The sequence below is a fragment of the Papio anubis genome, chromosome 16 (genome assembly GCF_008728515.1).
Source record: "Papio anubis isolate 15944 chromosome 16, Panubis1.0, whole genome shotgun sequence".
NCBI classification, from domain to species: domain Eukaryota; kingdom Metazoa; phylum Chordata; class Mammalia; order Primates; family Cercopithecidae; genus Papio; species Papio anubis.
The window spans coordinates 21,660,806-21,684,442 of NC_044991.1; the positions used below are offsets into that span (position 1 = coordinate 21,660,806).

Below are 23,637 nucleotides of genomic sequence, written 5' to 3' on the forward strand. Positions count from 1 at the left end.
AGATCACAAGGTCAGGAGTTTGACACCAGCCTGGCCAACATGGTGAAACCTTGTCTATGCTAAAAATATAAAAATTAGCCGGGTGTGGTGGCGGGCACCTGTAATCCCAGCTACTTGGGAGGCTGAGGCAGGAGAATTGCTTGAACCTGGGAGGCAGAGGTTGCAGTGAGCTGAGAAATGTGCCACTGCACTCCAGCCTGGGTGACAGATTGAGACTCTGTCTCAAAATAAATAAATAAATAAATAAATAAATAATAACGTTCACATGGGATGGGTGTGTTGGTTCACAGCTGTAGTCCCAGCACTTTGGGAGGATCACTTGAGCCCAGGTGTTCCAGACTAAGCTGAGCAACATAGGGAGACCTCATCCCTACAAAAAAAAAAAAAATTAGCTGGGCATGGTGGCACAAGCCTGTGATCCCAGCTACTTAGGAGGCCAAGGTGGGAGGACTGCTTGAGCCCAGGAGGTCGACACTCCCATTAACCACGATCACACCACTACACTCCAGCCTAGGTGACAGACTAAGACCCTGTCTCAAAACAAAAACAAAAATACAAAAAAGCAAATATTTATTGAGTGCTTACTATACACCAGGAGCCATGCCAAGTACTTCAGATGCATTGTCCCACTTCACCCTCACAATAATCCTTAGGTAGGCACTATGACTAGGCCCATTTCACAGCTGAGGAAATTAAGGTTCACGGGTATGAATTCACTTGCCTAATGAAAGATGGATCTGGGATGCCAACACAGGCAGACTCTCTCATGAGCCTAGAGAAAGTCTCATGACAAGGACAGGACTAGAACTGGGCCTGGGTATGGTAGATGGATAGGCTGACTAACAGCGAGGCCAGGCATCACGGTGATAACTGTGAGCGTTTAAGAACAAGGACAGTAGGGCTGGGTGTGGTGATTCATTCCTGTAATCCCAGCACTTTGGGAGGCCAAGGTGGGTGGATCACCCGAGGTCAGGAGTTTGAGACTAGCCTGGCCAACATGGTGAAACCCCATCTCTACTAAAAATACAAAAATTAGACAGGCATGGTAGTGCGTGCCTGTAATCCCAGCTACTTGGGAGGCTGAGGCAGGAGAATCCTTGAACCCGGGAAGTGGAGGTTGCAGTGAGCCAAGATCGTGCCACTGCACTCCAGCCGCCTGGGCAACAAGAGTGAAACTAAAAAAAAAAACAAAAAAAAAAAACCAAAAAAAAAAAAAACCCAAGAGCATTATACAGGGCATTGTAGACTTTGGTTGGGTTGGGTTCAGCCTTTGTTGGTTACTTGGGGTATGATAATTGAGCAATTTGTGCCTCAGTTTCTTTATCTGTAAAACAGGGAATAGTACTCAAATTCATAGGACTGTTGGTAGCATTTCATGACATGATGCTAATAAAGTGGCTAGAACAGTGCCTGGCCTTCAGGAAGGATTGAATAAATACTAGTTTTATTGACATAGGAGAAATAGGTTAAACCAAGGTACCCTGGGTTAGTTTTAAGGAAGGCTGAGAGGGTTACCTGTTGTGGCATAGTCAATTGAAGTGAGTTACAATGAAGGCAAAGAAGGCAGAATTTGACTGAACTTGAAGAGTATGTATCAAGTACTGCCCATGTGAACAGCTCTGTGCTGGAAGAAGGAGATTGAGGCTGGGCACAGGCTCACGCCTGTAATCCCAGCACTTTGGGAGGCCAAGGTGGGTGGATCACTTGAGACCAGGAGTTTGAGAACAGCTGGGCCAACATGATGAAAACTCGTCTCTACTAAAAATACAGAAATTCGCTGGGCTTGGTGGTGCGCGCCTGTAATCCCAGCTTCTTGGGTGGCTGAGGACGAGAATTGCTTGAACCCCAGGACGCGGAGGTTGCAGTGAGCTGAGATCACGCCACTGCACTCCAGCCTGCGGACAGAGTGAGTAAAAGACCTAGCAGAGTCATTGAGTAAAAGACCTAGCAAAGTAAATCTAACAGATGAGTGTCTGGAAAGATGAGGTGCAGGAAAGCCAAACTCAAGATGGGGAAGAAGAAAAGAGAAACAGATGACCTATTCCTATTATGCCTTTTTTTTTGCTTGACATTTTCCTCCTGTCCCTGCTTTGCAGAGTAAAGACAGATGGTAATTTCCAGGTAGCCCAGGAGCCCCGTGCCATTTTTCCAAGATTGACCAGCTTTGAAAAGTTGCTTGCCTGCCCAGTCTCCAGACATTTGCAAACTCTTCCCAAAGACAAACCCTTTCCAAAGCCCTGCTCTAAAACCGACCCAGCTCTGAGGAGGTGAGGCCAGGGCTCGCTACTGAAAGGAAACCATTGTCCTCCCAAGTGTCTGTGGGTCCAGCTGCCGTAGGCCTGGAGGTGGTTCCACCACAGCCTGTGGTGCAGTCCGCCTGCAGGCTTTGATTCACTCCAGGGACAACACTTAAAAACTCCAACAGGCAACACATGCGATTCCAGGAGCCCCTGCCAGATTCATACTCTGTTTTTCCATCATTTCACTCTCCTCCCCCTCAGGAGGGAGGCTCCCGAGGCATTTTACAAATAAAAAAATCAAACCCACCAACAGGACGAGCACCTGATAAGGAGTGAGGCATTGCCCAAGAGTTCCCAGGAAGAGGCGGCTTTGTTCTCGTTTCAAGCCCTTGACACTGCTAACAGCTCTAATTACTGCATTTGCCATGGGATGTAAAATAAAACCACATTCCAGAAACCATGTAGTCTTCCTGGGAGAGACACGCAGGGAAAGGTGCCCAGGGCTGCAGGAACGTGTTCTTTCATTTCTGGTCCCTAACCTTGGCAGCTATTCTGAGAACTTAACAGTGCCTCCTTTATGTACATGAAGGAGGGCACTTTTGCACATGTAGGGATGCATCTCACTACCTGTATCCCCAAATCTGGTCTGCACATTTGACTACATTTCCTGCAAAACATACTTCATAAGAACATGAAGATCTTCAAAATTCATCCAAGCCATTTTGGGGGAAATGAGGACTTCAGAAGTTTCTGAGGCTAGAAACAAAACCATATAGAACTTCTTCCCACATAATTTAACTATAAAGTCTGATGATGTAACACCCACCCACACCCACATCACAAACCAAAGTGACATCACAAATACTAGAGATAATGGCTCAAAGCTGCTGGCATTAAGCCCAAATCTAAACAAACAGCAATTTGCCCATACGTGACTGAGGCAGAGAAAGACAGGTGACTAGAAATATTAAAACAAAACAAAACAAACAAACAAAAAAAAAAAACAGAGAGCGAGAAAAGGGAAAGAGAAAATATATATTTCTTCCCCCTACTAAGCTAGCGAAAATAAAATTTAAGGCAACTGAAATATGGTAAGGTGATTTTATTTCTATAGATGACATTTCTAAGAAAGCCAGGTCTCTTTAAATATGTGATTCTGATCTATCCAAATTGTTCTGTTGCTCTTAGTTGGCCCCAGGAAATGGAGGCCGGCAGCATTAATGTTTTCATATTGCTTTTATGGTCCCCAGAGGATATTGATTTCCCTGTGAATGAGCTCTTCTTGGCACCTGGCCGTTGGTTAGAAAGTGTATTCAGCCGGGCGTGGTGGATCACGCTTGTAATCCCAGCACTTTGGGAGGCTGAGGCAGGCGGATCATCTGAGGTCGTGAGTTCGAGACTAGCCTGACCAACATGGAGAAACCCCGTCTCTACTAAAAATACAAAATTAGCTGGGTGTGGTGGCGCATACCTGTAATCCCAGCTACTTGGGAGGCTGAGGCAGGAGAATCACTTGAACCCGGGAGGCGGAGGTTGCGGTGAGCCGACATTGCACCATTGCACTCCAGCCTAGGCAACAAGAGCTAAACTCCGTACCCGCACCCCCCCCACACCATAAAAAAGAAAATGTAAAGCGTATTCAGGGTTTGGCAGAACTTACTGGCTGTCATGTCTGTGTTGCAGCATAGTTGAGTGTCTACAGCTCATATGAAGTCTTGAGTGACCCTGCCTTCCATATTTTCCAGCAGGCAGGAATTGCCTTCAATTCCTTGTGAACCCTCCCTGACCCCTGACTTCCTGCCCCAGCATGCTATGTTGTTTGAGAGCCTGAATATTACTGTAACCTTGTGGAGTTACTATCTCCTCCCTACTTGGTATAAAAGGCTTTAGTGAGCAGGAGAGGACATATAGTAAAATTCTAAGAACTGGGTGGAAGGAATGGCCTATAAAAAGATGTTAACATTTTGCCTTCAAAGTAGATCTTTTATTCTCTGCTAAAGAACGGTCCTTTTAAAATTCATTTCTCCCTCTTATAATTCTAGCACCCAATCAATGTGAGACAAGACCCCAGCATCCCTATCTATGGACTCCGACAGTCCATCTTATTAAATACCAGGCTTCAGGACTGCTATGTGGACTCACCAGCTCTCACCAACATCTGGATGGCCAGAACGTGTGCAAAGCAGAACATTAACACCACAGCACCAGCTACCACTTCCTCTTGGGAAGTTGTAAGGAACCCATTAATTGCCAATTCCTTCTCCCTGGTTAAGCTTGTACTCAGGCGGCAACTGAAGAATAAGTGCTGCCCAGCACCACGCAAGTGTGGAGAAGCAAAACTCTCGAAGAGATTAAAGCACAAGGACGATTCAGTGATGAAAGCCACCCAGCAGGCCAGGAAAAGAAACTCCATCAGTTCCAAGAGCAAGCGGCCAGCAGGGCACAGGAGGCCTGCAGGAGGCATTAGAGAGGTAGATGAGGACCAGTGGTGGGGAAAATGTGACGGGCGAGGGGAGGGAAAAGATAAAGCCAGAGAACACTAACGGTTGAGATTATATGGCGTGCAGCTACCGCCTGTAATCTCAGCACTTTGGGAGGCCAAGTAGGGAGGATCGCTTGAGCTCAGAGAGTTCAAGACCAGCCTTTGCAACATAGGGAGACCTCATCTCTACTAAAAAAAAAAAAAAAATTGCCAGGCATGATGGCACATGCCTGTGATCCCAGCTACTTGGGAGGTTAAGGAGGGAGGATTACTTGAGCCCAGGAGGTTGAGGCTGCAGTGAGCCATGATTGCACTACTGCATTCCTGATTGGGCAACAGAGCAAGACTCTGTCTCAAAAAAACAAAACAAAACAAAACAAAACAAAACACAAAGATCAATACCAAGTGAAGGAAATCCTAAAGTTGAAGACAGAATGTGGGGAGGAGGTGTAGCATGTTAGAGTGGAAGAATGCCCCTGATTGTGGGGTCATGCTATTTATCATTTATACCATATCATTTATACTATGCTTAGTTCTAGAGAAGGATGAGGTGGCTTTCACAACCACAGACTTGACATGAAGGAAAAATAAGGGTGAGAAGGAAGGCTAGGATATGGGTAGTGTGTGCTTGTGTGTGTGCGCGCACACACACACACACACACACCAGTGGTCGGCTATAGATTTGGATTGTGAGCGTCCACATGGAGAACTTCACCTAAGAAGGCCTGATTGGAGTCCAGGTCTGTTACCCCATGGTGGCCAGCAGAGCTCAGTGTACCCTGGAGCTAGGCCATCAAGATTCAAATCCCAACTCTGACTATAACTGAGGACGACCTCGGGCTTAATTTCTTTGTGCCTTGATATTATCATATTAAATGGAGGATAATGGCCCTTCCCTCACAGGGCTTCATGAAGATTAAATAAGTCAATACATGCAAAAGGCTTTTGAACAGAGCCTGGCAGAGGGTAAATAATTAGCATCTTGAGTGGTATTCAATAGATGACAGCTGTGGTTATTAACCTTCTAGCTGTGTGGCCTTGGGCAAACCAATTCCAATTTCTTTGCCTTTAAAGCTGTCTCCTGCTGACCTCACAGGGTTATGGAGAACACACGCAGTGGTATGTACATAAAGGAATTCAGTAAACTAGAACATGCTAGACAAATGTTGGTTGTTGCTGTAACCAAGACTCTGGGACACAAATCCCAGATAATTATTCTGAGCTCCCCTCTCAAGTTTTAGCTTTGACTTCTCTGCTTTCTTCCTGGCTAGAGTAAAGAAAGTTCAAAGGAGAAAAAACTAACAGTCCGCCAAGATCTTGAGGACAGATATGCTGAACATGTGGCTGCCACCCAAGCACTACCCCAAGACAGTGGGACAGCAGCCTGGAAGGGCCCAGTGTTGCTTCCTGAAACCCAAAAGAGACAGCAGTTGTCGGAGGACACGCTAACCATCCACGGTCTCCCCACAGAGGGTTACCAGGCTCTGTACCACGCTGTGGTAGAGCCAATGCTGTGGAATCCTTCAGGGACTCCCAAGAGGTACAGCCTGGAGTTGGGCAAGGCCATTAAACAAAAGCTCTGGGAGGCTCTGTGCAGTCAGGGTGCCATCTCTGAAGGTGCTCAGAAGGACCGGTTCCCTGGCAGGAAGCGGCCAGGTGTCCACGAGGAGCCTGTACTCAATAAATGGCCCAAGTTAAAGAGCAAAAAATAGGAACAGGAACTCATGGGATTACGGTATTCTCTGCTAGAGATCTGAAAAATAAACACAACTTTGCACCTTCCCTGTCATCTGAGTGCTTTACAAATTAGCGACACCCTCTCAGGGAAACAAAGAGGAACCAGATTCGCTCAAGACCAACGGTCCCTTTCCACTCATGATTAGGTCATTTTGAGGGGTAGATGCTGGGAGTATTTTTTCCTCCAAGGCCTTGAGGGTCTGTTAGTCTTCCAGGTAGGAAAAGGCCTGACAGATAAAGCAGATGTTTTACATTCAGGCTATGGTTCCTTATTTCCTTCCTTCTTTCCCTTTCTTTTCTTTCTTTTGAGACAGCTCTGTTGCCCAGGCTGGAGTGCAGTGGCATGATCATAGCTCACTGCAGTCTCGACTTCCTGGGCTCAAGCAATCCTCCTGCCTCAGCCTCCTGAGTAGCTAAGACTACATGTGGACCCCAACATGTATAGCTTTTTTTTTCTCTTAGTAGAGAGATGGGGTCTCACTATGTTGCTGAGGCTGGTCTCCAACTCCTACCTCAAGAGATCCTCCTGCCTCAACCTTCTGAATAGCTGGGATTATACGTATGAGCTCCCACGGCTGGCCATATGGTTCCCGATTTTTAAAAAGTGGACCACTAGGCTCGATCACTATCACTCTCCCTAGCTCCTTCTACATAGGGCTGAGCAGAAAGCCTACCATTCTCACAAGGATATAAACCCACACACCCTATAACAGATGCTCTCCTGTGACACTGCCTAAACCCCCAGTAACCTGGATTCTATATTAACAGGAGAGAAAGTTGTATGAATGCCTCCATGGGCAAGTAGAAGTTAAAAGTACTGCCCCATGCGAACTTCCCCTTGTTGAATCTGTAGACTTTTACTGAACAGAGCAATGACGACATATAACACATACTTGATAAAATTGTATTTTTTTTACAGTCATTTGTACAATTTGTTACAAAACCATAGAAGACTACAACTTGTTTTAAATCATTTTTGGTCTGCAAATATGTAAAATCTGTGTGCAATTATCATGTATTTACAGGGTCTTGTGTTAGTCATTTTCAATGATTATTCCAACAATGTCACACTCTCAACATAAGACATGGCTTAAGATAAATATATTAGTAAATAAATATTCTGAGAACATATTTCCATAAATGAAATGTGCTGCTATACATATACAGAATATACATAAGTTGTTTTCTAGCTTTTAAAACATTTTTAAAAAATGGTAATGTTGGAAAAAGAGCCCTTAGACCATTTTATTACAAAATCTTTACAGCAAAGTCTTTACAAAATCTCTTTAAGTGCTATGGGAGAAATTTAAAAATTTTAAAATAGTGCCTTGTTAGACCAACACAATAGAAAGAGTTTACATAAAGAGTAGAAAAAGGCAGTTCTGTTTAAAGAATAATATTCTCGATTAGTAATTTTTTTTTAGACCTCATTTTAAAAGCATTAGTCCTGCACAAACTTCGAGTAGAGACTAGCAGCACATAAATATGTGAGCAGTGGGACAGATGGGGCTTTATTTTATAAAAGGGCTTGGGTTTAGGAGGAGATGGGGAAGGAGCTGAGGTTAAAGCCAGCTTACTGGGGCTGCATCCGTAAAGAGGTACCTTGTTGGTAAATACCCAAACTTCCACGTTTAGCTGGTTCTAGAACTCTTCACCGTACATGGCTGTCCTACACCCAGGGCTGGGTCACTTAACCATGCCCAACTGTCACACCCCAACTTAGAGGGATTGGGGGCAGAGGTTCTCAGTAGAAAATGAGATACTCCCAGTTTCCATGGCTATAAAACCACTACAAACCACTCAAGAGTCCACCTAAAAGGGTATCTGTCATTGGTGGAATCTTAAAACTTTAAAGAGGACATTTCTTTTGATTTATGTGTGAAAAAAATAAGACCATTGGTTATTTTGTTCTGGTAATCTCCCTGTCTGAGAGGCGAACACAAATTTAAAAGACAATCGTTGGTGTTACCAGCGCGGTGGCTCACATCTGTAATTCTAGCACTTTGGGAGGCCGAGGCGGGTGGATCACCTGAGGTCGGGAATTCAAGACTAGCCTGACCAACATGGAGAAACCTCGTCTCTACTAAAAATACAAAATTAGTTGGGCATGGTGGTGCATGCCTGTAATCCCAGCTACTTGGGAGGCTGAGGCAGAAGAATCACTTGGACTCGGGAGGCGGAAGTTGCTGTAAGCTGAGATTGCGCCACTGCACTCTACCCTGGGCAACAAGAGCGAAACTCCGTCTCAAAAAACAAACAAACAAACAAACAAACAAACAAAGACAATGGTTGGTATTTGGTATTTAAGGTTTTAAAATTGCATTTTTGTTTCTACCACCTGTAAGCTACAAAAATTAAATGGGTTTCTTTTGCCATCTGCGGTTATCACTGGTTCAAGTGAAAACTAGACACACTTATTTTAATAAGCCCAGTGGAAGCCACATTCCGTACTCATCTATTTATTGCTTAAGGCTATTGAGGGGTGGTTTTCCAGCCAGGGCTAAAGAAAGCTACTTTGGGAGTTCGGTTTCAGACGAGGAAGAAAATATGCACTCAAAGGCATTAAAAACAAAACAAAACAAAAAAACCCCCACAAACAACAACAACAAAATCTCAATGAGAAGCTGCTTTTTGCAGTTCATATTAAAAGTCAGATCCCGCTTCCTTAAAACCATGTAATGCAAGCTGTTGTCCTTAGCAGCTGCTACTCCTGGCCCGAGAAATGAAGGCGTCCCAGATCACATGTCACCAGCTTAGGCGCTTCTCACACCCTCGGTAACAGGTGTGCGGGGCACAGTCCGAGGAGAAGCCCTCAAGGGACTGCACCCGCGGATGGAGGACGGATCTCACCAGTGAAGCCTCAATGGCAAATGTTTTGATCATTTGATGTTGGAATAGATGTCAAATCCTAGCTAGAGATAAGTAAATTTCCTCATCATACACTGAGGTTAAGAAAAACATTCTGATAGAGTGAGATTCTCGTTCAAGACTGGAGAAAGGCCAGCACCATCACCTGGCAATCCAGGTGGTCCTTGTTCTCCTACCCATAGGGGGCCAGGTCTCAAGTTTCCTATTCTCAAGCGAGCTTTCAGACCCAATGGGCCAGTTCTTTCAGATGGCAACAAATATCTGATGAATGAATGAATAAATACAAGTGACCAGAAGAGTTAGTGAACACAAGGACTAATATGATTAGTTCCCTCTAAAAAAAATTTTTTTAAAGAACAAGGAATACATTGGACAAAAAGGATGACAATCCCTGATCTGAAATAGCTTTAAATAGATTCTCTCTCCCTTTTAAAAATGAAACACCTTTAAACCACAACGGTTTGGGCTTTTAAACTCTCCCCTTCCCCTTAATAAAAAAGGCTGGAAAAATATACAAAAACCTACCCTTTGGGTGTAAACTATCTGATAGTCTCTCTCTCTGTCTCATGGGGAATCAATACATAATAGTGCATTAGGTAGACAGGATAGTAGACATCTGCAGACGAGATGAGCAGTTTCAGCCACGAGGCAGAGGACTGAATAACCCTGAAGCGGTGCTTCCATGGGGAAACGGGATGGGGAAGGTATCATTCAAATGGAGCTCAGTGCAGACCTCGTAGGTCCAGGCACATGCCCCTAGAAAGGCAGCCCAAGGAAGCAGCAGCCGAGGGGTGTGGCTGCCCCCACACAGACGCATGCGCACTGCACATCGGTGTGCCGCTGGGTCAGTGGGGAGCACTCTCCCCCAGCCCCGTTGGACACCAAGGCCACAAAAGTACATTCCTTCTGGGTGTCTGTCCCCACACACCCCGTCGAGCCATTTCTGCAGCCAGTGGCAGGGAGCCCAAAACATTTTTGCAAAGGACTCCAAAGTCAGGACAACCAAAGGGGACAGCCTCCTCTTCCCTGCCCCGAGGGTCAGAGTTCAGGTTGAGGGTCCCAAGAACATGCCCTTACTATGACCTGGACCTCAGCCAAGACCAGGGCTGTGAACTCTGTTGTTTCACTTGGGACCATGACCTGAGGGGGCAGACTGAGGGCACTGGGCAGAATTGTCCCCATCACCCTGGAGCTTTCGTAGCAGCGGCTTGACCTGGCTCCGCAGGGCTGCAGATCATGTACACCCTATTCCTAGCTGCTGCCATCACCTGCCTAAAGGCGTGGGCTGGAGGGGCATGGCATCTGAGACCTGAAATAGTATACATTGGCATTTGCCACGAGAAAGAAAGAGGCAGCTTTGCACTCAGAGCCTGTACCCATATCAACTAGCTTTACTTCAAGTTTCTGGTTCATTTTCTAAGGCAGGTGAAGCCCTGAGCTTTTCAAAGGCCTGAGCTCCCTCCAGGGAGACAACAGTATCTACACATGATGTGGTTCATTTAATGCAGCAGTGATTTTTTTTTCTTTTTCAGCAAAAGTTGGCGGTTAGGGTTCTTTAAAATATATATTTAAATAACTTTTTACATTTACATACAATATCTTAAAAAAAAAAAAAAGCAGAGAACTCAATCCCACACCTCAGAACCCCAAGCACACACACTTTACAAAACAGAACAACAACATGTTATCAAAAGAGGCAAAGGACTCGGAGAATTTTGTCTGTTGATTTGTTAATGGGGTAGGGGGTGGTTTTGCCACAGGGGGCTCACATTTTGGGTTGACAAGGAGGGCTCTCTTTATTACCACTTTTGTGTGTTTGTCAAAGCTAAAAAATTTTTTTGTTTTTGTTTTTTGAAGGAAGTCAGTTTGGAGTCTCCATACAGTTCCCCATTTCCAGGTTAAGAGTTCCTCCTGAGCTCAGGCTCCGGTGCTGCTGCTGTCTGCTGAGCGAGATCTCGGTCCTGGGAAAGAGAGAGAACAATCATCAGGGGAGGGAGCTGGCACCACACATGGGACCAGGCAAGGGACTCAGGTGGCCCTGTCCCCAGCGTGTGGCAGGCCTGTGTATGCTAAAGGGCTGAAGCAGGCTCCAGTTCCCAGAGGGGCTCCATCTGTGCTGAGAGCACAGGTGCCCCCTGGAGACCCAGCCTCTCTCATTTGGATGTACTAAGAGCTTTCTAGAAGCCCTTAGGTAGCATGAAAACCCAATATATTAGAGATGGTAACTGCGTGTCCAGTGTGCGTCAGGCCCTGGGAAAAGCAGGAGAGAGGACCCCCTCACAGAGCTTATGGACCTTAAGAGAAAGTAATTTAGCAATAGGATAACAGGAAGTGAACAGAGGGTGTGCAGGTGATCTCAGAGGGGGCTGGAGTGTCGCTTAATCTAAGATTTGGAGGACAGAAGTAGTGGAGAGGTCTGGGAGCTGGAGTAAGCTTGGCATATGGGGAGAACGGGACGGGGCCACAGAGGGTGAAAGCAGCAAGCAAGGAGAGTGAACCAGCTCATCAGATGGGCTGGCAGGGGCTGGATCACACAGAACTGAGATGTTAACATTTATTATTATTAATTTTTGAGACAGAGTCTTGCTGTGTTGCCTAGGTTTAAGTGCAGTGGTGAGATCATGACTACAGCCTCAATCCTTGGGCTCAAGTGAGTAGCCAATCTCTTGGGCTCAGCCTCCTGAGTATCTGGGACTAATGGCATGTGTCACCCTGCCAAGCTAATTAAAAAAAAAAGAGATAGGTTCATTCTCTGTTCCCCAGGCTGATCTCCAACTCCTGGCCTCAAGTGATCCTCCTGCCTTGGCCTTCCAAAGCACTGGGCCAGAAGTTAACTTTTTTTTTTTTTTTTTTTAGATGGAGTCTCGCTCTGTTGCCAGGTGGAAACACAATGGGGCGATCTCGGCTCACTGCAACCTCCGTGTCCCGGGTTCAAGCAATTCTCCTGCCTCAGTCTCCTGAGTAGCTGAAACTACAGGCACCCACCACCATGCCCAGCTAATTTTCATATTTTTATTAGAGATGAGGTTTCGCCATGTTGGCCAGGATGGTCTCGATCTCTTGACCTGGTGATCTGCCTGCCTCAGCCTCCCAAAGTGCTGGGATTACAGGCGTGAGTCGACACACCTGGCCAACATTTTTAAGATTTTAAAGGTAATGGCAAGTCATGGAAGGATTTTCCAGCACAAAGACGTCAACTTATGTTTCAAAAAAGGCCACTCTGGCTCCAGGCGGAATAGAAAGCAAGACCAGTGACAGCAGACCAGTCAGAGGTTATTGCCTCCGTCCTGGAGAGGAAAATGGGGCTGGACTGAGGGGATAGCAATGAGGGTGCAGAGAAGTAGATATATTTGGGATGTACTTTGCAGGTAGATCTGTTGCAGTGCTACTCAGAGGTGCTAGACTCCACAGTTTATTACTGAGGCAGCATATTTGGAAATCTTGTAGCAATCTGATGTCTGTTCAATCTAATAATAAAATATCTGGACTGGTATCTTACATGTCTTTTGCTAAGTTTCGTTTTCTGGGAATTCATTTTCATGGACTGAAGCAAAAACAAACAACTGGGGTCCTTCACAGACAAGTTGAGAAGCCCAGGAGGCTGGAGTGCAAGGGGCAGGGTGGGCATAGGGATGGGTCCTAGGCTTTTTTTTGTTTTTGAGATGGAGTCTTGCTCTGTCACCTAGACTGGAGTGCAGTGGTGTGATTGCAGCTCACTGCAACCTCCACCTCCCAGGTTCAGGCGATTCTCCTGCCTCAGCCTCCCGAGTAGCTGGAATTACAGGTGCCCACTATGCCTAGCTAATTTTTTTTGTATTTTAGAGATGGGGTTTCACCATGTTGGCCAAGCTGGTCTCGAACTCCTGAATTCAAGTGATTCACCTGCCTTGGCCCTCCCAAAGTGCAGGGATTACAGGCGGCCAGCCACTGGGTCCGGGCTTTTTTTTTTTTTGAGATGGAGTCCCACTGTCCCCAGGCTGGAGTGCAGTGCTGACCTCGGCTCACTGCAAAGCTTCGGCCGGTTCACGCACTCTCCTGCCTCTAGCCTCCCGAAAGGACTACGGGCTTCACTACCGCTGCCTGGCTAATTTTTGTATTTTTAGTAGAGACAGGGTTTCACCGTGGTCTCGGGATTTCCTGACTCCAGGATCCTACCACCGGGCCTCCCAAAGTGCTGGGATTACAGACGTGAGCCACCGCCACTCGGCCTTTTTTTTTTTGAGACAGTGTCTTGCTCTGTCAGCCCAGGCTGGAGTGCAGTAGCTTGATCTCTTGGCTCACTGTGCCCTGCCAACCAGGTGGTTCAGCCATTCTTCTGCCTCAGCCTCCCGAGCAGCTGGGATTGCAGGCACCCGCCACCACCCCCGGCTAGCATTTTTGTACTGAGTAACGAGAATGTTTACGGAGTGCCTCCTACATAATATCCCAGCCCTGAGAGTCATGAACAGACTCCATGGTTTTGCCATGTTGGCCAGGCTGGTCTCCAACCCCCAGCCTCAAGTGATCCTCGGCCTCGGCCTCCTAAAGTGTTGGGATTACAGGCATGAGCCACTACCCTCAGCTGGTGCTAGGTTTTTGGTGTGAGCATGTGGATGGGAAGCAGGGCAGAGGGGGAAATAAGAGCACTGCTGTGGACATGACAGGCTGCAGGCATCTTGGGAGAGAGATGCCGAGATTGTGGAAGCAGAGGGCTCAAAGGGTCTGAACTTCAAGGGAGGAGGGCTAGGCTGAGGAGTAACCCTTGGAAGTCTTCAGTCTCAGACGGTGTTTAAAGCTAAGGGCAAAAAAGAAGTCACTCAGAAAACGCTTAAGACAGAAGATGAGGAGACGACCCTGACGGAAACTCCTGCTCTGACCTACTGCCATTTCCTGCTCTCACCTGCAGCCTCAGTGGCCGTGGCGCTGGACTCCTGAGTGTCCTGGAGGGCATTAGGGAAGCTGGCCCTGGCAGCACCCGCCTCCTCCGGAGGGCAGCCAGGCCGCAGCAGGGCCCTAGCCTGGCAGCACAGAGCCCGCTCCTCTTCCCGGGTTGCTCCCAGGCCCCTATGGGGCCGTGGGGTGTCCGGGCCCCGCGTCCCACCCCAGGAGCCGAGGCTGTGGGTCCCTTGGCAGTCCGAGGGCAGGCCCAGGTCACAGTCCACATCCTCCGGAATGATGGGGATGCGCTGGCTCAGGTCCCGGGCCCCGGGGTAGCAGCCGGGCGGGGGCTCCTCGGTGAGCGTGTACTGCACACTCACCGAGTAGTCCTCAGTGTAGCAGCCGCTGCCCCCTCCGCCGCCACGGGCCACCTGCTTCTCTTCATAGAAGCAGCAGGGCAGGCCCTCGTATTTCACCCCATCTGTCCTGGGCAAATGGTCAGGGTGAAGGCCGTACAGGCCCTGGGAGCTTCCTGACTGGGGCTCCCCACCCGCCGGGCCGGAGCCCTCGTAAAGGTGGGGCCCCAGGAACAAGGTGCTGCTGCCAGCTGCTCCGGCACTAGGTCCGGGTGGGGAGGGTTGGGGCTCGCAGCAGCAGGCACACGACGGCCCCTCGTGGCCCCCCTTCCAGGTCCTCCTGAGGTCCGGGGCGGCCCCAGGAGAAGCCTCGAGCCCCACTTCTGAGGTAGAGCTATTGGGCCCCCTGTGCTCCAGGGAGGAGCTGCTGCTGTAGTTCATCTCCAGGCTGCAGGTGGACACCTGATCCCCCGAGGGAGAAGCAGGGCCCGGCCAAGGCTCGCCCCGCCCAGCACCATGACTGTGCACCACCGGGAGCTCCTCGGGGGGAGGGGAGCCCTCGAAGCACATGGGAGGCCCCCGGCCCGAGCTGCCCGAGCCCCCCGCCTCACTGGCACGACAGGGGCTCCGGCTGCGGTAGATGAAGGGGTCATAGTCGCTGCTGAGGGAGCTGCGGAAGGTGGAGCAGCTCCCGTACACGCCCTGGTTGCTGACCTCAGTGCAGTCTACCACAGAGTCACTGGAGGAACAATGGCACTGGCCGGAGCTGCTGCTGCTGCTGCTGTCGCTGCCCGGGCAGTCGGCCAGGTAGCCACTGCACACCGAGCGGTGGCCGTGATAGCAGCTGAAGCTGGACGTGCTGCCGCTCTCCAGGTGGGAGTGGGAGGGCGGGGCCACGTGCACCACTGTCGGGAAGAGCAGGCTGCCACTGCCGCCGGGAGGAAAGGCGCTGGGAGGAAAGGCACGGGCCGGGCCCCGGGGCGTGAGGCTAGGCGGGGACTGCCCCTCCTGCTCCGGGTAGCTGAGGCCCTGGAAGTAGTAGTGCTGGTACATGGTCTCATACTGGGAGAAGCAAGCTGCCTTGGAGAAGCTGCGGCCGCTCAACTTGGGCCTGCGGAAGGGGTGGGCTGGAGAGTAGGCCCGGTGCTCCAGGCCGCAGCGGTGAGCGGCCAGGCTGTGGTCCAGGTGGAGGGGTGGGTAGCTGCGGATGTAGGCGGGGGTCTGCGGGGAATAAAGGCTCTGCTCCCCGTTCCGGTCCACGGTCAGCAAGGTGACGGGGTTGCCGTGGGAGTCCATGCTTGTCCTCGTTGGGTAGGCTGGGATGGCGTTGGTCCTGTGCACGCGGCCGGGGTAATGCACCGGCAGGGTCACCCTCTGCTGCCGACCACGTGAAAGGTTGCTGGTCTCCACACACACCGCACTTGGGTTTCCCTTTTGTTCTGGGGACAAGCGGAGGAAACAGAGTAGGCAGGGCTGAGCATACTGGTGTCAGGGGCTAGAGGGATTTTTAAAACGGGCAGAGGCTGAAGCAGCAGGCTTGGTCACCTGCCGAGGTGCCCAATCTCACAACCCTGCCCCCAAACTCAGCTGCAGCGGCAGAGGTTGACCTGCCTATCTGTGTGAAATGGCCCATCTCCTGTAAAGGCCCCGCTCCCAACTCCCCACTGCTCTGCCTGACTGGGCACCACAGGAGTCTGCAGAAAAGAATCGGACTCAAAGACGCCAGTGTCCCTCCATCCCTGTTTAATGACACAGTGATGCAGGAGCAACAGCACAAGCTGGCCACTGCACACTCATCGTCCCTCATGGTCCTAGGAACACCCCATGGTGCGGGGTGTGGGCAACCACCATTACTGTTACTGCCACTAAAGACATTAGGGGCCTCAGGCCTGGGAGAGGCCAGATGTCTTGCCTGAGGTCGGGAAGCTGCTTAATGTGAAGCCCAAACTTGAACTCAGGGTGATTCTTAATGCCAGGCTCTCCTAAGGGTTGTGCAGACAACCTCCAAAACCCAGGGCTGCCAGGCCTCCAAGTCCAGAGGGCAGTGCCACAGTGGCTCTGCTCACTCCCAAGCGTGTGGTGTGTGTCACACTCTAGCTAGGCACTTGGTAGGGACAGCGTCCTCTAACTTGACTCTTCAGCAATGGCTGAGGCAGGTGACAGTTACCTATGATGTTGTGCCGACAGTGGGGGCAGGTGTGGTGCTGCAGCAGCCAGGGGTCCACGCACTTCCTGTGAAACCGGTGAGTACAGGGGATGACCCGCAGCTCCTGGGCAGGGAGAGAGGGGACACAGGTCTGCCTTCAGCCTCGCAAGTGTGTCCTCCTGCAGAGCCCAGCACAGACCAAGGAGCGCTGCACTGCATGCCAGTGCCCTTCCCCACTCCCCTCCCTACCTCCTGCTCTCCTCCCCACCTCCAATTAGGGCTCAATTTCCTAGAAGCAGGGCCCACCCATATGTTGTAGGGAGAAGGAAACTGCCAGCAGTGAGCCCCCACCACAGTCCTCAGTGTTAAGGGAGTGGGCACGCACAGAGGCAGGCGTCTTTCCTGTAGTTGGAGGAGGGCAAGCACACTCATGCCTCCACCCAGGGAAGGCCAAGGCCTTGTGCTAGTGAGGATGCGAGGCCTAGGGGTATGGAGAGAGGACCAGGTATACCCCAAGATATTCTGCATCTCTGAGGTGCTGCCTACCCCCGGGTATCCCAAATGGGCAACAGTAGAAAGGAAGATGCCTGGGACTCATGATTGACAGATGGGGCAGCAAAGGGGCAAAGCTCTGCTCTCCCCTCCTTTACTGGACCCTGAACCTCATCATGGGGGTACATGGTTTATAAGAAAAGCAACCTATCTAGACAGATGGAGTTATTGGGATAGAACCACCTTCAGAGTTCCTAAGCCTAAGCATCTTCCAGATTTGCTCATTTTACTTTGTCTTTCAATTTTCTGACCTGTCTAGCACAATATTCCAGCTCATACCTAACACTGTGCCTGACAGAATGACAAAGGGTCTACCCTGGATCTTCTCATGGAACCCTCATTATCACCTGGAATACTGGTCAGTGTTGGGCCCATGTCACAAGAAAACAAAATCACTTGCCCAAGGTCACAAAACTAGAATCCACCCAGGCCAGGATTAGAATCCAGAGTCTGTGTAAGAATCTAACTATTCTATTCTGCAAAAATTTCGTTTCCATCCAACAGTCTCTGCAGCAGTGGAATATTTTCAGCAAAGGGGCATCAAATGTCTGTAATTCTCAAGTGGTTTGCTCTCTACCCCCCAAATATGTTTATGTATGTATCTGTCTAGAAAGAGGGAGAGTGAGGGAGGGTGAGCAAGTGTGGCAAAATGTACATCATGGATGATTCTAGGCCCTTAACATATATCGTCTATGGTACTAGTCTTTTCTGAAGGTCTGAAATTTTCTTTCTGAGAGAGACAAGGTCTCACTCTGTTGCCCAGGCTGGCATGCAGTGGTGTAATAATAGCTCACTGCAGCCTCGAATTCCTAGCCTCAACTGATCCTTCCACCTCAGCCTCCCAAGTAGCTAGGACTACAGGCATGATACTAGGCCTAAAATTTTTAAAGAGCTACAAGAAAAAAAAGTGAGGGATATAAAATCCCATCTCTTTGTAAGTAAAAACACCCAGTCAAGTATCAAGTTAAGTCTCAGAATTTTCAGAAGAGCGACTCTAAAAGTTGACGTGTGTGATGGAACACAGGGCCCTGTCCTTCTAGGTCTTGGGCACCTCTGCTGACCTGTCTATGTTTTCCCACCCAGGATGGGTCTGCTTCTGCCATTACCTCTCCATCAATGTACTTCTCCAGACAGATGGCACAGTCGGATGTGGAGCTGCTGCTGAGTGTGTCCAGGGCCCCACAGCTCCCCTCCCGGCGTCCCTTGCTCTTGGAGTTGAACTTTCTGGTTTCCATCTTCTCTAGAGCCTGCACAGCCAGCCTGTTCATGGAATTCTGCATGGCAGAATGTGGTCTGTGTGAGGGTCCAGTACATATGACAGTGGCAGTCACCCCAGGGACATGACACTCGATTCACTGGGTCAGGCGGACAATTCTCTACCACGCCAGAACACTTCTGAGAAGTCGCTCAAAACTCAGACTGCCATAGCACATATTCTCCAGACGCATGGGGCGTCCACGACATCACCCTAGGCTTTTCCCAAGTGGCAAGACTAGCAGGGGTCTCTCTGATTTGAAGGCAGGGGTCTCCTCCAATTACCTGGACTTGCTGCCTCCTAACTCTGCCAGACCCTCAGTTATCAACCTGTTCTATGCCAAGGGTTCCTCCTCTTTCTGTTGAAAGAGGTGGTGATAGTAAATAGACAATGTGTAAGTGCTTAGCACCTGGCAAATAGGCTGTGCTCAAAAAACACAAGCCATCATCCTGTTGGGATTGGTCGCTTAACCTTCATGAGAACTTTGGTGATTCTCTTCTCTACAGATTGCCTTCCAGGATCCACCATCTCTCCCCTGAGACATGACCCTGCCATACATTTGCGGGTCCAGATCTCTGCTTATCCTCTCACCACCCTCCACCCCTGAGTTTCTCCTTCCTACAAGCACAAAGTGATGTGGTAGCTGCAGTGCTACAGCAGCTACTGTTCATCAAGCATCACCCGGAGAGCCTGGTATACTGTGTAGGTGGTCTGAAGTGGGGCCTGAGACCCTGCATTTCTATCAGGCTTCCAGGTGCTGCTGTTGCTGCTGGACCACAGATCCTATCTGAGGACCAAGGCTCTAGGGCGCCACTTGATGCACTGGGACAGGCAAATACTTCTCAATCACGCCAGAATAGACTTCTGAGAAAGCACTCAAAATTCAGACTGCCACAGCACATATTCTAGACCTGTGGAGTGTTTATAATACTTATTAACATTGATTTAAACACTTCCTTTGGGCCAGGCGCGGTGGCTCATGCCTGTAATCCTAGCATTTTGGGAGGCCAAGGCAGGCGGATCACCTGAGGTTAGGAGTTTGAGACCAGCCTGGCCAACATGGTGAAACCCCATCTCTACCAAAAATACAAAAATTAGCCGGGTGCCTGTAATTCCAGCTACTCGGGAGGCTGAGGCACGAGATTCACTCGACCCTGGGAGGTGGAGGTTGCAGTGAGCCGAGATCATGCCACTGCACTTCAGCCTGGGTGACAGAGTGAGATCTTATCTCAAATAAATAAAAAAATAAAATAAACACTTCCTTCGAAACACCTGCTGGGGATATTCCCAATGCTCAGCCTTTGTAGGACTAGCCCTTTTAGAACAGAGAAGGCACTGGGCTGTAAGTTTTGCGCTCTCTTTTTTTTTTTTTTTTTTTTTTTTGAGACAGGGTCTTACTCTGTTACTAAGGCTGGAATGCAGTGGTGCGATCATAGCTCATTGCAACCTCTGTCCCCCAGGCTCAAGTGATCCTCCCACCTCAGTCTCCCAAGTAGCTAGGACTACAGGTACGTGCCACTATGCTCAGATAATTTTTATATTTTTGCTAGAGACGGGGTTTTGCCATGTTGACCAGGCTGGTCTTGAACTCATGAGCTCAAGTGATCTGCCTGCCTCAGCCTCCCAAAGTGCTGGGATTGCAGGCGTGAGCCATGGTGCCTGGCCTAGTTTGCTCTTACTTTTTTTCCATCTTTGCTGTTTCTAGGCCGCTGGGAACACGCTGTGGAGCTCAGAGTCCACAGCTGTGAGGCTCCATGTTGCACCATCAAAAAATAAGGTGGTAAGAGTCCTGGTTTTCCCCAGTGTCAGGGCAACAGGGGTTACTGCTCATGGGTTACACATAGAGGCCCTACCTGACTGCGTCGCTGCTTCAGCTTGATTTTGACAAGAAGGATGAGGCAGACCAAGGAGACCACGACGAAGAAAGCCAGGAAAATCCCCATGTCAAAGTATTCAGTGGGTTGCTGGAACGGAACACAGACACAGTGAGTCACAGCCTCTCTGCAGCCTGGTAATCGGCACATGGGCTATCTTGGCTTGGTCAGGATAAAGATGGGGTGACTGGGATGAGTTTCCCCTCAATTTGCAGGAAACTCCTGGGGTTCTGCTCATATGTACATGGTGTGCTCCCTAGGCCCATGTAGTGCCTTCGGTGTGGCCCAGGGGGATGCCTGTGGCGATCTCAGCCAGGCCCCCCAAGAGCCAAGGGGATTCTTGGTAAAGCCTGGCTCCCCGTGGAATACTGCAAAGTTGGCTGTAACTGGTAAGAAAGGCCCTTCCAAATAAACACAAATAATCACATTTATAGGACAAAAGAGTAAGTGTCATGTTTTGAGGGAACAGTGATTACTAACCATATAATTAATGGTTTACAACAACTCAGAAAATTGTATGCTGCTTCCACAAATATCAGCTTCCACTACAATGAGTCATATTTACCAAAGCACTTTTTTTTTCCTTTAAAAAGAAGCCAGCAAGTCAGTTCAGCAAACTCCCTCTACTTTTAGTTCTTACCTTTTCCTCACTGCCTCCTAAAACCTCGCAGCCACCTTATCTGGGACCTCCATTTGGCCAATGGGAATAGAGCTTTGCAAAGTGGAAGCTGCATGTATCCGGCTATGTTGTGCATGGAAAAGCATCATCCTACATTGTGAATGTCCCAATATTTGTGAGGAGGAAATAACACCAATATAGGGCACCAGCCCAAGGTTCCTGGAATTCTTCAGCTTGAGGTTTGAGGAGAAGAGGCCAGTTAAGAGTTAGTGGCCAGTAGTGTCTCTTCCACATACTTAAGAGATGCAGATGCTATTCATTAGCCATCGAACTCAATCCCAGTTGAAAGCTAACTTTTCCAGACTTAAATTAACTTGGGGAGTTTCAATAAGGTAATCTACTTTACAGGAAGAAGGAAATACAAGCCTTTTTTCTAGTGTCTAAGTCAGATTGAAGAAGGAAGACACGGGAAGGCAGGTGCTGGGTGCCCCATCCCTTCAATCCTCCTCAGTTTGCCTTTCAGAGGGAGATGGGATGGAAAAGAAAGGATGAGAGATTGCCAAGAGGGAATGCCAGGTGGAAGAGGCCAGAGACATCTTAGCACAAAGGTATCTATTTCTGGTAGGATTTTTCAAATTCGCTATAAAGGAACACGAGTAACATTTCTCCCTGGCCTTGAGTCCAGTAGGTGATCTAAGCCTGCAGGAACCTGGGGTTGCCAGCATTTTAGAGAGATAGGAATGAAAGGCCAAGGGAAATAAAGGGACAGGTAGTAGCAGAGAAGGCCCCGAGCCTGTGCCAAACAGTGTGGAGGCTCACTCGAGGAGGGCGGTGCTGGATCCTTGCTCGAGCCACTTTCTGCTTGTTGACGATGTTCATCAGCTTAATGGCATCTGCACCCTTCACATACACCACCGGCCTCTTGAGTGGGTCTTCCGAGCCCTGGTTCAGCTAAGGAAGAAAAGAGGGCTCTGGTTAAAAGGTGTGCTTACTTTAAGAAGCAGTAGAAAGAAAGGCTGGAGGGAAGGAACATTGAATACCTGTCTGGAATCCTCCAGCTCTTCCAACACTACAGCCTTCCCAATGTTCTTTTGGGAACATTACAGAGTTCCCAAAAGAGCAAGGCTGAGAATAACGCTTGTTTTGGGATGGACTGGGCAAGCAGAAGGGCCAGAAAGGTCTTAGAAAATGCCCCATTCGCCCGGCGCAGTGGCTCACACCTGTAATCCCAGCACTTTGGGAGGCCGAGGCAGATGGATCACAAGGTCAAGAGTTCCAGCCTGGCCAACATGGTGAAACCCCATCTCTACTAAAAATACAAAAATTAGCCAGGCGTGGTGGCGCATGCCTATAATCCCAGATACTTGGGACGCTGAGGCAGGAGAATCGTTTTAACCCGGGAGGTGGAGATTGCAGTGAACTGAGATTGTGTCAGTGCACTCCAGCCTGGCGACAGAGCAAGACTGTCTCGGGGGGAAAAAAGAGAAAATGCCTCCTGTGCCCCAATTCCCTGGCTCTTAACCTCACCCAGTACACCTCCCTTGGGGATTATGCCTAAACATGGACATCTAACTTCAGAAGACAAGAGCAAATGCCCTGAGATGAGGGTGACATAACCGGGACAAGCCAAGCTCACTAAAGGAAGTGCCTTTCTCAGGGAGGCTGCAGTGTTAGCATGGCCTGAGGAGTTTACCTGGTCAATAGCTTCTGGGTTTTCAGACACATCAAAGATGACTGCAGTAGCTCCCCGCTGTACCGCTCGCTTGGCCTGCCAGAGTAAAAAAGAGCAGGTTGGCCCTCTGGTCCTCTTACCTTTCCAAAGCTGGCCTTGGCATTCAGGCCTGTAATCAAATGCAGAATCTGACAGTTACCAACTTATGTGACATCAGGGACGTTACCTCACTTTCCTAACCCTCAATTTTCCCATCTATAAAGAAGGGGACCGATAACTAAAGTTAACAATAATACATAGTTTCAAATAGCTAGGAGGAGGATATTCCCAATACAAAGAAGTGATAAATGTTTGAGATAATGGATATGCTAATTACCCTGATCTGATCACTATACCTTGTATGTATTATCACTATGTACCCCACGAATATGTACAATTATTATCTGTCAATTAAAAAACTTTTTTTTTTAAAGAGGACAATTTCACCTACCTTGTATAGTAATTGTGAGATCAGATGACTTATAATAGGGGAAAATACATAATTGATTACTTAACAAACTTTTGTCTTCCTATCCAGCCCAAATACTGAAAACGACCTACACATTAACAACCTGCCCGGTCAGTACAGAGGTACTGATTTCAGTATTTCCTGTTTCAGAGTCACTGGCAACCAAAGCAAATGCCTTTGGTCCATCTCATGTGGTTCCTTTCTCCTTCCCATGTCACCCAGTTAGAAGAATATATTGAGTATTTCTGAATGAGTCTCAAAATGGTTAATTTTAATAAGTGACACAAGCTGAAGACCTCTGGAGACACTGTCGGTGGTGGGAGCTGTGAAAAATAATTGTAAATGGGGTTTTGAAGCAGTTGGCTGCCAGACCTGGCTACACATCAAAAGCCACTTGGGAAGTTTGTAAAGCAGATTTCCTGGCTCAAACCACAGAGACTGATTGAGCAGGGCTGGAGTCAGGCCCAGGAA

General features: G+C 48.8%; 2 protein-coding genes across 3 annotated transcripts in view; one reads left to right on the plus strand and one right to left on the minus strand.

Annotated features, from left to right (window-relative positions):
• Positions 1 to 3,112: 3,112 nt before the first annotated feature.
• On the plus strand, positions 3,113 to 6,503 carry C16H22orf31 (chromosome 16 C22orf31 homolog). Of its 2 annotated transcripts, none has more exons than XM_009217001.3 (3): positions 3,113 to 3,194; positions 4,283 to 4,711; positions 5,994 to 6,503. In XM_009217001.3, exons 2-3 carry the CDS (start codon positions 4,403 to 4,405, stop codon positions 6,432 to 6,434), a joined length of 750 nt encoding a protein of 249 aa, XP_009215265.1. In that variant the 5' UTR covers positions 3,113 to 3,194; positions 4,283 to 4,402; the 3' UTR covers positions 6,435 to 6,503. The 2 variants fall into 2 exon arrangements, with proteins under 2 accessions (XP_009215265.1, XP_003905427.1); XM_003905378.4 differs by having other exon boundaries at positions 3,187 to 3,331.
• An 846-nt stretch (positions 6,504 to 7,349) lies between these two features.
• Positions 7,350 to 23,637, minus strand: part of ZNRF3 (zinc and ring finger 3) — a 175,833-nt gene continuing 159,545 nt past the window's right edge. Inside the window, 7 exon segments of the mRNA XM_003905376.5 lie at positions 7,350 to 11,288; positions 14,207 to 15,979; positions 16,708 to 16,810; positions 18,345 to 18,512; positions 20,347 to 20,457; positions 21,806 to 21,937; positions 22,680 to 22,754. Coding sequence (XP_003905425.2) covers positions 11,245 to 11,288; positions 14,207 to 15,979; positions 16,708 to 16,810; positions 18,345 to 18,512; positions 20,347 to 20,457; positions 21,806 to 21,937; positions 22,680 to 22,754 — 2,406 coding nt within the window. The 3' untranslated portion in view covers positions 7,350 to 11,244.

What these genes read in the sequence shown, in the direction of transcription:
- C16H22orf31 (XM_003905378.4), top strand. An exon ending in CTGCAGGAGGCATTAGAGAG is followed by an intron (nt 4,712 to 5,993) that starts GTAGATGAGGAC and finishes CTTCCTGGCTAG; the next exon opens with AGTAAAGAAAGTTCAAAGGA.